Source organism: Abramis brama (genome assembly GCF_963993115.1).
Source record: "Abramis brama genome assembly, chromosome: 3".
NCBI classification, from domain to species: domain Eukaryota; kingdom Metazoa; phylum Chordata; class Actinopteri; order Cypriniformes; family Leuciscidae; genus Abramis; species Abramis brama.
The window spans coordinates 49,403,173-49,421,253 of record NC_139965.1 but is presented as its reverse complement, the minus strand read 5'-3'; the positions used below and the strand labels follow the sequence as shown (position 1 = coordinate 49,421,253).

At 36.5% G+C, this 18,081-nt stretch overlaps 1 protein-coding gene across 1 annotated transcript; it reads right to left on the bottom strand.

Annotated features, from left to right (window-relative positions):
* Positions 1-2,170: 2,170 nt before the first annotated feature.
* On the bottom strand, positions 2,171-3,441 carry LOC311079974 (putative nuclease HARBI1). The gene has a single exon (XM_084109698.1). It carries the CDS (start codon positions 3,305-3,307, stop codon positions 2,411-2,413), a length of 897 nt encoding a protein of 298 aa, XP_083965824.1. The 5' UTR covers positions 3,308-3,441; the 3' UTR covers positions 2,171-2,410.
* Positions 3,442-18,081: the final 14,640 nt, after the last annotated feature.

Below are 18,081 nucleotides of genomic sequence, written 5' to 3'. Positions count from 1 at the left end.
TGTACAAGAGTCTGTACAAAATGTATTGCCAAGACAGCACACCTTGATCAAGCTAAAACACTACTATCAAGTCACTAACTATCCCTATAGCTTTAATGCTTTGAATCTTTTCCACCTGTGCATTTACATATGCCCCTATAATCACCATGTATTTTACAGGTAACAAACCAAAGGAAGAAGGCTGCAGCATTGCTGTGTCAACTGTGGTAAATAGCCTACAGGAATATCCTTCATGAAGATAGCTATGTGCGAGCTTAAAATTCAAGATTACCTTTCTCAATTTGCATGGGTCTTGGGTTTGCATGGGTCATTTATCTATATTTGTGTAATTGATAAGTTATGTTTAATTCCCTGTAAAGTAGCAATACAATGTTCTCTATTTTTAATCACTTTAAGCCCAGTGTCAGTGAAGATGGTGTGGTCAGTGGAATCCTGGGGCCGGTTTCACAAAGATAGACTTTGACTATGGCTTAGATATAGTAGATAGTCAGACTTCAGATAGACATCTAAATCAGACCGTTGCACAAAGCACTTAAGACTCTGACTATCTTAAGTAGGACTACACTGCAATGCATTCTGGGTAAAGTAAGACACTTTTCAAAACAAAAAACATGGCGGATCGAGTAAGCGCATTCAACCGCTCAGTGCAGTTTACCCCAGCGGAAAATATGTGTTTGTTGGAGGAATATAACAGTTACAAGGACATTTTACTTGGAAAATTCAGCGGAGAATGTAGTAACAAGAAAAAATGTTTAATTTGGAAAAAGATTGCTATGACAGTTAACAGCGTTAATCCGATCGTTGAGCGGAGCGTTAAAGACGTACAGAAAAGATACAAAAACATGGTACAAGATGCCAAAAAAGAAATATTTAAGAGGAAATACCCAAAAACGGGAGGAGGACCCCAAGAGAAACTTAAAGACACCACTGAAATGGTGATGAACATTTATGGTGGACAGTCGCCTATGTTCTGGGGGATAAGCGGAGGACGGGAAAGTGGAGTGTGTGGCGTCAACATTGACGTTACCGGCGGAGTTCCCTCAGCCACTGACAGCAGCACCCTGCCTTGTCAAGAGGAAGAGCCAAACAGTCAAGAGGAGAATTCAGGTAACACTAAAAAAGTTTTAAAGTTTTGCTTCATTGCCGTCGAAGTTGATGCTAATAAAGTTAAGTTGATGTGTGCTAATGTGAACCGGTAAGCTTGCTAGCCGGCAAATAAACGTAAACAACGTAATGACTCAGCCTATAATACAAGGAACCTATGTTCTAGGTCTGCAATATATATAATGTAGGGATCGGATTCATGAAGCAAGTAAGGTAATGTTATGTCTGTACTTATTTTTAGTGACCCTGTCTTTGACTTGGGACCGAAGCGAGGCAGTGGAGGAGCCGGGTGAGAGACGGGAGGGGACGGGAGATGAAGAGTCTGAGTCAGCGTCAGCATCAGCTACAGCCGTTTTCCCATCGGTGTCGAGAGGAACAACTATGTCAATGGTGCTAGACAAACAATACAGAAATCTTGAACTGGAAGAGAGGAAATTGCTGCTCGAGATTGAAGTTTTAAAGCTTCAGAGAGATAAATTAAAATTAGAGTTGCACAAACAGTCGCTGGAGTTGTGAATATCTTGAGTACTTCCAATAAGACAATGAGGTATTTTAGACTAATTATTTTATGTTTTTTAAAGCAGTTACAAAAGTAAATATGTTGAGTTACGTCTTATATGCCTAAAACACCTCACTGCCTTATTACTTTTACATTGGTTTACAGTTTGTTTAGTATGTTTTAGCCTACTTTTAATAACCTTGAGGATTTTGATATGAATGAAAGAGACTTAAGTGCTGTATATTTTCTTGGAATAATTTATTGACTGAACAGTATGTCACTTGTTTTGTGAGATACTTGGTTTACAATTTGTATAGTAAATATGTTGTACTTTTAATAACCTTGAGGATTTTGATATGAATGAAAGAGACTTAAGTGCTGTATATTTTCTTGGAATAATTTATTGACTGAACAGTATGTCACTTGAGAAAAAATAAATAAAAATAAATGTATATATCTATTGAGTTGTTTGCTACTCATTTAAGCCTAATAGGTAAAGACAGGCAACATGGTGGGCCACTTTAATGTGATTTTTGTTGTTTTTTCAGACATTGAAAATCCTGTCAACATACATCTGACGCACATATCGACCAGTTCCATTCTGCTCCTCTAAATCTTCTCTGTCCTCCAGTTCATTGTGATTGTCATCTCTGATATCCCCTCCTTCTGGGTCAGGTAGCCGTAGATCCCTAATGATCAATGAAGTAAACTATTTTGATTAAAGTTGTAGCATGTGGTAAATAATAGTAATTAATTTAGGCCTATCGAAAAAAGCTAGAAATTTAAATTGTTTGTTTTCAGGTAGTCCTACCTCGCTATGTTATGCAGCACAACAGTCGCACAGATGATGTTACACACTCTGTCAGGTGTCATTCGCAATTCCCCATGTAGACAATGGAAACGCCTCTTCAGAACACCAAATGCCCGCTCTACAGTGTTACGAGTTGAACAGTGTGCTGCGTTGTAGTTTCTCTGTGCAGGTGTAGTAGGATTCAGGAAGGGAGTAAGGAGCCAAGGTTTTAGAGGGTAGCCAGAGTCCCCCAACAGGACCCCATCGATAATGCCTTGCTCAAATGCACGGAAAAGTTGAGAATTTTGAAGAATTCGAGAGTCATGAATTGATCCAGGCCAGCGGGCCGCACAGTTGAAGAACCGGAGATCAGAATCACAAACAGCCTGAATGTTTAGGCTGTGATATCCTTTTCTATTCACAAACAAATGTTCATGAGCTGTTGGAGCCTGGATTCTGACATGCGTCCCATCAATTGCTCCAACAACATTGGGAAATCTTGCTATGCTGAAGAACCCTCTTCTGACTTTGTTAAGCTCAGCTAGTTGGTTTGGAAACTGAGGGAGCTTATTTGAAAGTGCTCTTGATACCCTGTATACCACCCGTGACACAGAAGCTTTGCTGAGACCCACTGTGTCACCAACAGCATTCAGAAAAGTTCCTGTTGCATAGAATCTCAACGCAGTGCAAACCTGTAGCACTGCTGGGATGCTGTGGCTTCTTGAAGTGGCAGGGCTCAGTACTTCAGCTAATTCATCTGTCAGACTCAGTATAGCTTCCTTGGGCAAACGAAACTGACCGATGAAGTCCTCATTATTATATATTTCCAGTAGGTTACTGCGGTCCCTAAAAACCCTTTCCCTTCTCATAGCTCTCTCCATAACGTCGTCAGCAAACCACAAATTATGAGCCATTTTCCCTCTTCTTTTGGCTGTTTGTAATGTAACTGATTGTTAGTGCTGGTTGCCAAGGTAACATAGAGTCTTAGAACTAAGTTAGCCTGGGGGTAAGGTGTCTAATTTTTTTGGTCTAAATTAAGTCAGTCTTTATTTTTGTGAAACAGTCTAACTTGCATTAGACTAGTCTATGAGCAAATTTTAGACTAGCCTAACACTATAGACCAGTCTAAAATAGCTTTGTGAAACCGGCCCCTGGTGTTTGTGGGAAATAGAAGGAACCTTGCCCAGCACTACGATGTGACCCTGATGACTGAGGTAATTCATCACACATTCATCAACAGTTAGCAGTCAAAAGTTTACGTACGCTTTGCAGAATAAACTGCTTCATCAGGGTAGTACTAAATAAAAAGAGAACATATACATTTTTGTGATCCCTCTTATTGCTAAAATTAACATTTTGCAGATACTGCAAGGTGTATAAACTTTAAAGCACAACTGTATAGGCCCTATCTATCAATTTCATTCATTTGAGCCAAATATAATAATGGACTGGATCTGTTTTATAAACAAATGTTTTCCTTCTATTTTTTTTTTTTTTTTTTTTTTTCTCAAGGTATTTTTTTTTTACTTTTCTGCCTCTTTGGAACATTTCCATTCACATTTATTTTGGAGAGCACCTGGGACATTGACATAAACAGCACTTTCCAACAACTTCAAAAAAATTGGTGACATGATTTTGGTTTTCTTGTTTTTGTTTTGTTTTTAGACAAACTTATATTCACTATAATGCTGGAGTAAGCATTTTGTCCTGTTTAATGTTGGTGCTATGTAAAGTGTGCTATGTTAATATTAGTTTATGTATTAGCCAACATGATCTAACTTTTTTTTTTTTTTTACAGTATTTATTCATCTTTGTTAATATTAGTTAATACAATTTATAGTCATTGTTCATGTGAGTTCACAGTGCATTAACTAATTTTAATACACAACTTTTTGAATATAATAATGCATTATTAAATGTTGAAATTAACATTAACTAAGACTAATAAATGCTTAAAGTATTAGGCTATTCATTCTACTGAAGTAGTTAACTAATAATACCTTTTTGTAAAGCATTACCCATTTGAATCTTAGTGTTGTACATGGAATGATACTTTTCTTCACATTTTGTTTGTATTAATTCATGGGTTGTGTTTGAGGTACTGTGTGTTTGCTTCTAAAATGATGTGTGTACTGGTAATCCCTAGGTTATGGGGACCAAGTTACCTCAAAAGTATAGTAATACCAGTAAATTACATGGAAACAATCTTATAAATCCATACAGAATGATGTTTTCTAAAAAATGTAAAAATGCTAAATGTTTTCTGTGATGGATAGGTTTAGGTACCTTTGTATGAGGGAGAAAATAATTGTGCATAAGCATCATTGTCCTCCAGACTCTTTATAAATGAGTTAAAGGGATAGTTCACTTTAAAATGAAAATTCTGTCATCATACTCGCCCTCAAAAGTTGTTTCAAACCTGTATGAATTTATTTCTTCTGCTTAACACAAAGGAAGATATTTTAAAAAATGTCTAACCAAACAGTTAACTGGTCCCATTGACTTCCATAGTGTTTTTTTTTTTTCTACTATGGAAGTTAATGGGACCAGTTAACTGGTTGGTTACTGACATTCTTCGAAATATCATCTTTTGTGTTCAGCAGAAGAAATAAATTCATACAGGTTTGAAACATCTTGAGGGCGAGTATGATGACAGAATTTTCATTTTAAAGTGAACTATCCCTTTAAGGTGTTGTAACTGTTTATGTATAGTGTTTCTTTGGGGTTTTTTTGTGCATCAACAAAGGTTTTTATGTATTTATTTTAGAGATTTTGTCAGTAAATGTACGTAGAGGGTTTTAAATTGAATTTGTGTTGATTGTAACTAGGTTAAGATTTTTTTTTATTCAAATTTGAAATAAATTGCAACTTTATTATTTTTTTAATTACAAATGTATTTAATTATATAATACTGTACATGTATATTACATTAAAGTATATTTTAGTCCACATTATTTGCTTGTCAGTATATTTGGAAGTACACTTTTATCATATTTCAAAGTTCAAATAAAAATGTATTAAAGTCCCACTTAAGTTGTTCCAAAAAAGCACTCTTAATTTCACCTAATTGCACTGTAACTGTGATACATTTGAAATCAATTACATGCAATACGTTTGTCGAAAACATTACACTTAATTCACATTTAAGTGTATTGTTAACTGACATTAAAGTATATTTTAGTTAACATGAATTGCTTGTCAGTTCATTAAACTGCACTTTATATTTTAAATACACTGAAAGTACTCATTAAATATGTATTAAAGTCCCATTTATGTGTAAAAAAAAGCATTCAAAAGTTCAACTAATTGCATTTAATATTATGAACTTAATTTGTGATACATTTGAAATTAAATAGAAATAAAATGCACTTAAGCGGTGAAAACATTACATTTAATTCACATTAATTGCTTGTCAGTGCATTGAGAAGTGCACTTTAAATCAATTTTAAAGACACTAGAAGCAATTATGAAAGTAAATATAAAGTTGTATTAAAGTCCCACTTAAGTTGTACCAAAAAATCACTCTTAATGACAACTTATTGCATTTTATTTCAACTTAATATGTGATATATTTCAAATCAATTATACTTAATGTGCATTCAGACCGGTGAAAACATTGCATTTGAGTTACACTTAAGTGTATACATTTAAAGTATATTATTTGTATAATAAGTACACTTTATAAAAGTACACTAAAGTGCATTTTTTTTTCACAAGGGTACGCCTTGATCTGATTCAGAACGATGATCAAAACACAGATGGAGTAGATCGAGTCCAACAACCCCAAAGCTTCACAGTCGTTTTCTCTTCATGGGTTACGCTTCATTTCATTTGGTAACATTAAGCAGTTTTGATTTACATGCTGTTTAATGTTTGATGATCACGTTATTTTACATTTGAGTGAGCAATCTTCTATCACTTGTTTCAGCTTCTTCTCCTGTGTTTTGATCTGAAGATTCTGTACTAGAAGATGTCATAGCGCCCCCTACGGTATAACAGTGAAAGCATGGATAGCTGGAAAATTCAGCCAATGGTGGGGAAAGAGTAAAGTAGAATTAAAGTAAATTCCTATGTACACTACCAGTGGACTAGCCTACACAAAAATTCAGATGCGCAGAATTAGAAACATATCTGTTTTATATCAATATTCTAATCAATATTTTCAAACAATGTAAGTTTCATAAAACTGTATATGAAATCTATGTAAAAAAAAGTATTGAGTACAAGTACGGGCCAAATATACTTGGACTTTTCTCTCAGTATAAGTCAAGTAAACTTAAGTGTAATTTTAAGTATATTTCTGAGAAGTACATACAGTATCTTTCTGAGAAGAAAATAAAATATAGACTGAAAGTATACTCTCTATTTTTAGTTTAAAAGAAGTATACTAATAGAACACAACTTTTTTGTAAAGGTTGCATTCAACCAAACAGAAAGAATCAAAGCTGACAGTCTTTCTCAGGTCAGAATGATAGAACTTTCTGCAGTTAACAAAGCACAATCTGTGTGATATTAATATTAATGAGCCCCGTCTGAGAGAACACACTTCTGCTTTTAAAGGGTCTAGCACACTGAGCGTACAGCAGGGTCCACAAACCACAAGTGACATGAGCGCAGTGCGGATATTTAGGTTAGTGCTGTGAGAAAATGAATCAATTAAGGCAAGACAGTATAGAGGCAAATTCATTGTTTTTCCATGCACTGGAAAATTTTGAGATTTGGGGTTACTGGTAATGTGTTGCTTCAGACTAGTGGAAAGAAAACATCTAAAAAAACACACACATGTATGTGTTTATTTTATTACACTTTATCTGTGTTTGTAGATTACAACTACATTTAATCAAAGGCTGTTTTCTTAAAATGTGTTTTTCCTCTGCGTCAGAAGTACACCAAACTTTACAGTTTTATTCATAAATATATTCTGATTTTGGTCATATATCATTTTTGTTTTTTTCTGATTCATTGAGTGATAAAAAGAGAGATCCAAAATCCCCTCTGTAAAAACCTTTAACTAATATGTCAGCAAGATCCTGCAGGCTTTATCCAATGTTTAGATTTATGTTCTGGAAATGTATGCAATTTGGGCTCATTTGCTCATTTAAACAACATTCTAGAAAATTTAAATAATACAACTAGGGAAAGTATAGTGATATTTATTAGTTAAATATTTTATCCTATAAACCTATGACAGAGTTCTTCAAATCCTTCCCTGGATGGCCACTGTCCTGCAGAGTTTAGTTCAGACCCTGATCAAACTCAACTATCTGCAATTTCCTAGTTACTCTAAAGCATAGATATCCATTTAAGGCGGAGTCTCGAACGGCATCACCGGCGGCCATCTTGTCACAGAGAAGCTTTCTGGCGAGCTCTGTGGTATCTGAAGTAAGGTGAGTAGAGCTTAGATCGGGCCCAACAAATCAAGCCCGACCCTACCCGAGCCCGAGCCCGTTGTGTCCGAGCCCGGCCCGGCCCGACACGTTCACTGTAATTATGAGCCCGAGCCCGATTTAAACCCGACCATTTTTAATATGTCGGCCGTTATAACTAGGGGCGGCGCCAGAATTTTTTTAACGCAGGTGCTGCTGAGATCATTTAGGCTACAGAGGGAGCTGCGCAGTTATATAATATAAATACTATTAATAAATGAGCAAAAATTGGCCACTCAATATTAAATATTAAATTATTTTAATTATCACAATTAAAGTTTTAATTTTATTAAATTGGACAAGCACAACATTCAGCATTCAATCAAATATTCTTAAAGATTAATTATTATTAATAATGTTACTTCAACATATTGTTATTTCAACATAATATGTGTGTGTGAGCAACAAGCAAGATGTGCATTTGTAAATTCGGTGACAGCGCGCGCCCACGACTCCATGTCGTGATGTCTAGTAAATTGCTTTTTATGTATTAAATTTAGGCAATTGGTTGATGAAAAATTTATTAAAATTAAAATACAATTTATACTAAACGAAATTCACTTTAAAGAAAAGCTTTCTTCAAAACAAAACTTAACAAACTTGAAACTAAATGTGCTTATTCAATGGCTAAAACACGTAGGCTACTACAGACTCTCTTTTTGAACAAATTGCAGCACATTCATTTAATTCTGAATTTTGCACATTGTTGAAAGGCATTTGTTTGTGCATAGTAAAACATATCTGTAACATTTATCACATTCATAATTGTGCGTGCATTTATTAATTATTATCTTAATGAATAATGCGACAAGGAAGAAGCATGTAAACTGCGTTGTTTGTTTATTCAGAAATAATTGAATGGATCGGAAAAGTAACAAAAGAGGACATCGAGGGCTGAGGCTAACTACTATCATAATTTCTGTCATGGCAAGACACACTTCATGTGTCTGTTCATCGTCGAAGTCCCCGTTTTTTTTTTTTTTTGCTGTCATGGGCGAGCAGCATGCTGCATTTAATGCACGAGACAAAGCCAACACATATGTTGTCACTCCCCACGACTAGTTTAAAATGTTTCCATACCTCCGATTTTCATACCTCCGAAACTTGCTCAAAGTTAATTCTCCTGTTTTAATTTTTTTCTTTGCTTCTTCAAGCACTTAAGCTACAGAATATAGGCTACAGCATGCACAGCAGGTGTGATGTGTCACGCGTGCGAGACTGCGAGTGCGAGTGGACGAGACGCTGCGCATGACACGTGACGTGCTTTATCAAGGGCCCGACCCAACCCGGCCCGAGGACAGTGGCGGGAAATATCGGCCCGGGTCGGGTCGGGTCGAGTCCGGGGCTCGGGCTCGGGCAGAGAATCTAAGCTCTAAAGGTGAGTGATCAGCACGAACACAAATCCTCTTATCTCGCTGAAATCTTGACGGATTTACAAACGGTTTGGTTTCTTACAAACGTTATTAACGTGGCTATAATTCTGAACGCTGGAACATGTTGAAATTGCAGATTTTCTTAATTATTCATATGTATGCAGTGTCATAACTACATCTCTGATGTTTATAACAAACCAAACCGTTTTAAAATCGGTAGAAAATTGAGCAAGTTATGGTTATTTAAATGCATGCACCATTAAAACTCAATGTTACGAGTGAGCGAGCTCCCTGTGGCAAGATGGCCGCCGTGTGCGGACGTCGACCTCCATTGGCCAGCAACGCGGACGAGATATCTAGCCTTTATTATATGATATCTATGCTCTGAAGACACTGATTAGCTTGTTCAGGTGTGTTTGATTAGGGCTGGAACTAAACTCTGCAGAGCACTGGGCCTCTACGACCGGATTTGAGGAACCCTGACCTGATGTCTTGCCATAATAACATAACATATGCTGAAATAAGAAGTGCAAAAGTCACAATGGGAGGATATTTTAGACCTTCATCTAAAAGTCCAAATGGACTTTTAAAATAAGAACAACTCATTGCTGACCTGAAACTGTACAAATGCATTGCACTTTGCCAGTAAAAGTAGACCAGACACATCCTGTGAATAACACCCTACACTGTCCATTTTCAAGTTAATGATTGATTAAGCTGAATTATTTATTAGAAATTTTGTTCACAGCCTCCTGTGATGTGTGCGATCATCTTGGGAAAACACTTCTCCTGAGGGAAGAGTCTAATGGAAGTTTTTCACCACATCTTGACCACAAGAAGACATAAAACAGAGCTGTTCAAGTAGCATACTGTCCTAGACACACACATCTCAGCTATCAAAGGACTTTCTTCAGATTTATGACTTCATTTTATTTGGCCTTTGGTGATTTCTCTCTCTCTCTCTCTCTCTCTCTCACACACACACACACACACATAATGCTACTCCATCCCACGAAGGTCTACACAAAGAAAACCAGGTGAAAATTATGCTTTGTAGAAGAAAAAATAAAACATCATTCAACAAATCTGTCATCTCAAACTCTGCCATGAGCGACTGAGACACAGAAGAAAAACTCTGAGGACAAATGTGATGTAAGGAGACACTAGTGCCAGTGTGTGTTTGTAAACAAATACTGGGTTTTATGATCCAGTCACTCATTATTGGTGTCAATAGACAGACGTGAAGTAAGAAATAACAATATTGTACTCAAGTATATATACTTATGTATATTTTTTCGTCATGACATTATATATTAGGATATGATTTTTTATTTGAATGGCCACAATACTTTAATTTTAGTTACTATATTGAGAGATTTTTGAGTGCCTGTCATTTTTGTATACATAGTAATATATATATATATATATTATTTCTAAATATATTGTATGTAGTGTTTATACGCCCACGTAAATATAATTAATTATTATTCATAACGGATTATGATCAATAATTCATAATTTGATTATTTTCAGAATTTACTGTAGCAGAATCAATTGTATGATCATTTTATCAGTTCATCCAATGAACAGAAAGCATAAACAATTATTAACTCTAGGAAATATAATATCTTCCTGGCCAAGAAAGAATAATCCCCAGCTAACAGTAAATTAAGAAATAAATCAAGGGCAAAAGCATAGGTAACTTAGATCGAAGTTCAAGACAATAAATTCGTAAGCACATAACACAAGTAATACTTCTCGTTTCAAATACAAACAATACTTTATTGATTATATGCTAACACACATGAAAGTACCTAACACAAACACACGCACACGCATATACACACACATTCATACAAGTTACAGAAAGAAAGAAATAAAGAAAGAAAGAGTTTGGAAAGAATGAGTTTAAGGGTGAGAGGAAGAAATCCCGAATTTCTATATGCACTCAAGACATGACCTGAACAAACCATCAATCATTAACTTAACCCTGGTCGTTCCTTATGCAGGTTATAAAAGGTTATAATGCACCAGTTCAGTGAAGAGTCTAGAGGTTACTTGCATTTCTGCATTCCGTTTGAGGATTCCCTTTTGTCGGGTACAAGGGTGTTTTTCGGGGTCCGTTGGTTGATCTCCTCGTGCTTGGATAGAGTTCAGGGACGTGGAGTGCTGGCGGATGGTTGAAGCGTCTTTGAAGTTGAAAGCGTGCATTGCAGCCGTGAATCGTGGACCGAAACTTTGCAGCAAAACTTAACTTAAAACCGAGACTTTCAATCGGAAAAGAAGAATAACACCAAGAAAGAAAGAAAATGAGATACGGAAAGTAGTTTAATTTGGGTTGGTCTGCTCGTCTGTTACATGGTTACTATAACCATCGTCTGATGTCTCCGTCTTTTTGTTCTGCCCCCGTTCTGCCAAACTTCTGCCCAACTTAACTTACGCTCTGCGCTGGGTTTTTAAAGGGTTTTTTTAAAACAAAAAAAGGTTTGTTACTCCTACAAATGGGAGTTCTGACTGCTGCTTTGTTTTAAAAGTCATAAATCATGTCTTCCCTGGGGGTGTCGGTTCTGTAGCTTTAATTAGAGACCAGATGCAACAGTTTAGGCATGATTTCTAATTATCAGAATATGAAACATTTTACACAGATTTAATTCCAGCCATCTTTTGAATTAAGAACATACGATCATGCTGACAGGAAGCACGACACACTTTCATTCACACACCTAATAGTTATAACAATTACATGAATTATATGGCATCTAAGTATATTAGATACACACAGATATTGTGGAAACAACATAGAATGATGTAGTTGCATGATGTTTGATTATAAGTCCATTGAAAATTGTTCTTGAATGATTTTATGTATAGTTATAGGTAAAATCTCAGTTCTCGTGGTTTGAAGAGATTTTACTCTGTGTCATTCAGAGGTCCTTAAGAAAGATGGGGTCTGTTTTGTCGCAGGGTTCAGGTGACCTCTTGGTAGGGCCCTGAGCAGTACCATCTCTGAACCGATCCGTCTTGCAAAACTATCAAACGTTGACAACGTTCTTCCTTTAGTTAACCAATAAAAATTCTTTGGTTAGCAGACTCTCTAGAGCCTGTGGGTGATTCATGGCTCTGGGTTTGGTGATTTGAGTCTGGAATGTGAAGACTCTGTGTGGGATTATGTTTGAACAAAATCACCTAGAAGCTTCAATTGTGTTTGATTATAGGTCAGTCGAGAATTGTTCTGGGATGAGTTTTATGGATTTTGATTTGTAACGTCTCTTTGTGTGTAAAGTCTATGGCAGTAAAGACATTCCAATCTGAGGTCATGCATCTTTCCTGCTGAAAGCTGTTTTGTTCATCTCTCATGGGACCTTGGTCTCGGTCATTCTCTTAACCAATCAGTATTCGGCAACAAAGCTAGCATTGACCAGTTATTTCGTTAGTGCTGGGGGGGCTCTTTTAAATAGCCAGACTGGTGGCGCGGACCCGATGGCAAGATTGATGATGATGATCATGAGATGTTCTGAACAAATCTTCCCCCTTCATTCGCGAGAAGCGGAGAGTTTGAATTAATCTTCTGGAAGAAGATTAGTCTGTGTTTGGTTCATACTCACAGTCGTTACATGTATTATGAGCATTATATATATGAGTTGTTTGAGGTGTTATGAGCACACAAACATACACACACACACACACACACATATATATATATATATATATATATATATATATATATATATATATATATATATATATATATATATATATATATATATAATTTCTAAAGATATTATTGACAAAATTCTTTAATACATACAGAAAAATACACTCACCTAAAGGATTATTAGGAACACCTGTTCAATTTCTCATTAATGCAATTATCTAATCAACCAATCACATGGCAGTTGCTTCAATGCATTTAGGGGTGTGGTCCTGGTCAAGACAATCTCCTGAACTCCAAACTGAATGTCAGAATGGGAAAGAAAGGTGATTTAAGCAATTTTGAGCGTGGCATGGTTGTTGGTGCCAGATGGGCCGGTCTGAGTATTTCACAATCTGCTCAGTTACTGGGATTTTCATGCACAACCATTTCTAGGGTTTACAAAGAATGGTGTGAAAAGGGAAAAACATCCAGTATGCGGCAGTCCTGTGGGCGAAAATGCCTTGTTGATGCTAGAGGTCAGACGAGAATGGGCCGACTGATTCAAGCTGATAGAAGAGCAACTTTGACTGAAATAACCACTCGTTACAACCAAGGTATGCAGCAAAGCATTTGTGAAGCCACAACACGCACAACCTTGAGGCGGATGGGCTACAACAGCAGAAGACCCCACCGGGTACCACTCATCTCCACTACAAATAGGAAAAAGAGGCTACAATTTGCACAAGCTCACCAAAATTGGACAGTTGAAGACTGGAAAAATGTTGCCTGGTCTGATGAGTCTCGATTTCTGTTGAGACATTCAGATGGTAGAGTCAGAATTTGGCGTAAACAGAATGAGAACATGGATCCATCATGCCTAGTTACCACTGTGCAGGCTGGTGGTGGTGGTGTAATGGTGTGGGGGATGTTTTCTTGGCACACTTTAGGCCCCTTAGTGCCAATTGGGCATTGTTTAAATGCCACGGCCTACCTGAGCATTGTTTCTGACCATGTCCATCCCTTTATGACCACCATGATGTACCCATCCTCTGATGGCTAATTCCAGCAGGATAATGCACCATGTCACGAAGCTCGAATCATTTCAAATTGGTTTCTTGAACATGACAATGAGTTCACTGTACTAAAATGGCCCCCACAGTCACCAGATCTCAACCCAATAGAGCATCTTTGGGATGTGGTGGAACGGGAGCTTCGTGCCCTGGATGTGCATCCCACAAATCTGCATCAACTGCAAGATTCTATCCTATCAATATGGGCCAACATTTCTAAAGAATGCTTTCAGCACCTTGTTGAATCAATGCCATGTAGAATTAAGGCAGTTCTGAAGGCGAAAAGGGGTCAAACACAGTATTAGTATGGTGTTCCTAATAATCCTTTAGGTGAGTGTATAATTCTTTATTTAATGATCATAAATAATTTAAAAGGCTACTAGAGTCAGTAAAACAATGGGGCTGGATGGCAAGGCCACTAGTTTGTATATGAGCAACGAAGTTCAATCAGTAAACAGACATGCAGGCTCTCGTGACGGAGCTGGGGTGCACCATTAGCTGGGCAGGCTGAGCAGTAGGCCTCGAATCAGCCCGCAAGAAACTTCCAAAGCACACATACACTAGTGAAATCCACTACAAGAAAACCTCTACCGCACACTTAAAAGGAGAATTGCTGTTCACCATGCACAGGAGGGCTAGCCTGCCCGCTTTTGGGTCACCCCTGCTCCTGGGAAAGAAAGAAGAAAACCAATTAACAACAGAATAAATGCAGCCTATGAAAAAACAGCATTAATTGTTAATGTTGCCAGCAATAGGCAACTAACGCCAAATAAACGCACAGAAACAACGTACAGTTGCTTACCGACAGTAAAGGCAAAGAGCACAAAAACAAATAAATCAATTATCCGAATCTAAACATAAGCCAAATATTACAAAGAGAAAAAGAAAACAAACCAAAATCAAAGCAGCCGTACGCAACACAGCTGTACGCAAAACAGTTGTCAGACACAGCCAGGGCTGGAAATGGGGGACGCGGGGGGACGGAGTGTGGGGAGTGAATTTCGAGGGGGGGGCGGCGTTCCAGTTGAAAGGAAAAAAAAAAGGTTATATATAGGCTATATATATATATATATATATATATATATTTTTTTTTTATTATTATTTTTTTTTTGGACATTGTAACGATTACTATATTTTATCTACAATATAATAGCTACATAAACGTAGCACAATATATGTTAATAAAAACTTGAAAAAAATAAAATAAATTGGCTGCGCTATGTTGTCTTTTGTTATTGGCCAATGCCTGCAGACTGCAGCCAATGGAAATGCTTCTCAGTGTGCTCTTTCTTACTACTCACAGAACTTCAAAACAGACCGCTTGAGGTAAATAAATAATCTTGGATGATGAACTGTAATATTGTTTGAAAATCTGAATAGAAACCGTTACTTTAACAGATGTCATAACAGAAACTTTCGTATGGGTAAGCTGTATTAACGTAGCTGAAATGATCCGGTCTAAAATAATTAAAAAATGGCCATCTTAAAATTAACCGGTTGTTTTGTTTGAAAAGAGCTTTTCGGATTTCGAAATCGAATTTCCATTACACGTATAGAGTGAAAAAAAAAACAGTAACAGATCCAGAAACGCACACTGTAGGCTAATCCAGAAATACATGCGTGAGATGCACAAAACACACACAAATGGCGACACATGCTGGTCAAAACTGTAAATGTAATACAGGCCAATCATATAATGATGATACCTTTTACAAACCAACTGCAAATGTGTTTAACAGTTACAAAGTGAAATCTATTAAATACAGTCTACTGGTAATGTAATACTGTACGGATAAATAAGAACGGTCTATAATGTTTGTTTATTAATTGTAGGGGTTTTCAAGCTAATGTGTTATTTTAGGTATTGATTAATAGGCATTTAAGGGAATAAAGAAAAAAAGAAATAAGTTTTTGTGGCTAATTGTAGCCTTGTTGTGAGGTAATCAATTTAGGCTAAACTCTTTGTAAATAATATTTTATTTAAATAATACCCCCTCCCCCCTCTTCCCTCCTCAAAATCACACACAGAAAAGAATGGTGAAGCTGCTCTCTCTTACATAATTTGTTAAAAAAGATAAATCAGCTACATCAAAAACAAAATTGTATTGATATAATAATGATTTTAGAAATGTCTAAACTTAAATCTAAAAGAGATAAAACACGCAGATTGAGTAATCCTCTGGAGCCATATAGTGGTTGTAGGTAAAAGTCTTTGATCATAAAAGTTTTTGTTTTGGCAAATAAATAATAAAAATACCATAAATCCCCATAAAAGACTGAGTGGCAGCATTTGTTTGAAAAACACATCTAAAAAGGGAAAGAGCTTTACGATTGACTGCACAATTAGATTTGACAACAAATCTGAAGTATATTTTTTACAGAATGGCGAAAGCTACGCAAATGGATCACTGCAATTCATAGAAACAACTGAATTCCAGGCAGTGAAAGGTGGATTTGCAGTTATCATTTTGAAACAATATGGGTATTTAGTATGAGGCGCCACGTAGGATTTAAATCAAACTTCGCTCATCAATACATACATAACACACGTGCATATACACCTATAAATTACTCGCATATACATGTATACTATTGGATGTTCAAAATACATATATGAAATACACGTGCACACTAATATGAAATCCATACCAATACATATTATGTTAGTCATGAATGCATATACACTTGTGAATAACTTGCATATACATATAAACTTGACGCACGCATACACCTATAAATACTTGCATATACATATAAACTTCCATGCATATACACCTATAACACTCGCACATACATATAAACTTCCATGCATATACACCTATAAACACTCGCACATACATACAGACTTCCATGCATATACACCTATAAACACTCGCACATACATATAAACTTCCATGCATATACACCTATAAACACTCGCACATACATATAAACTTCCATGCATATACACCTATAAACACTCGCACATACATATAAACTTCCATGCATATACACCTATAAACACTCGCACATACATATAACTCGATGCGCGCATACACATCCATAAAACACTCGCACATAAATAAAACGTGGATGCATGCTTTGTGTATATATGTATATGCGAGTGATTTCATATGTGGATGTGCGTGAACTTTTCAGTGTAAAAGGAAGTCATTTCAGCGTAACCGGAAGGCATTTCAGTGTAAAAGGAAGGCATTTCAGTGTAACCGGAAGGCATTTCAGTGTAAAAGGAAGGCATTTCAGTGTAACCGGAAGGCATTTCAGTGTAAAAGTCATTTGTGTCATTTTGATAGTTTGTTTTCCAATTTGAAATTAAATAAGCATAAACGATAAAACGGCCCCTTTATTCGTTTTTTCGTAAAAAAAAAAAAAAAAAAAAAACGAAAAAACGAGATTTCGGCTTGATTTTTCGTTTTTTTAGTTCATAGGCAAAAAACGAATAAATGACTTCAAAATTCGTTTTCCACATGTGGGCGGCCTGACACGCCCCCTTTCACCAATTGGTCAAGCAAGTCTGAGCATGTGACGTCATCAGTTGTCGCTCGGGTCTGTTCAACAAAATAATAGTCCTCTACTATCAAATCAAATCAAATCAAGTATATTTGTATAGCGCTTTTCACAATACAGATTGTATCAAAGCAGCTTCACAGTATTAAAATAAAATAATACAACAAAGTTTGTTTCTAGTGGAATTTATTGATTGATAGAATAAAATTAAATATCCCCAAAATATCCCCAACTGAGCAAGCCAAAGGCAACAGTGGCAAGGAACCGAAAAAACTCCATCAAGCGGCCTAATGGTGTCCTAAAACTCCATCAGGTGACCTAATGGAGAAAAAAAAAACCTTGGGAGAACCCAGGCTCAGTCAGGGGCCAATTCTCCTCTGGCATTTATGAACTAGAGGCCGGATTGTAGTTTGAAACTGTGAGATTAACAATATTATATGAATGCCTGGCTGAAAAGATGCGTCTTTAATCTAGTTTTAAACTGGGAGAGTGAGTCCGAGCAACGAACAGTATCAGGAAGGCTATTCCAGAGTTTTGGAGCCAAATGTGAAAATGCTCTCCCTCCTTTGGTTGATCTGGATATCCTAGGTATGACCAAAAGCCTTGAATTTATTGATCTTAAAGAGCACGATGGATTATAGGGTGATAGAAGATCCGTTAAATAGACTGGAGCTAAGC

Coding starts and splice junctions, on each gene's coding strand:
- LOC311079974 (XM_084109698.1), bottom strand. CDS start 3,307: ATGGCTCATAATTTGTGGTTTGCTGACGACGTTATGGAGAGAGCTATG.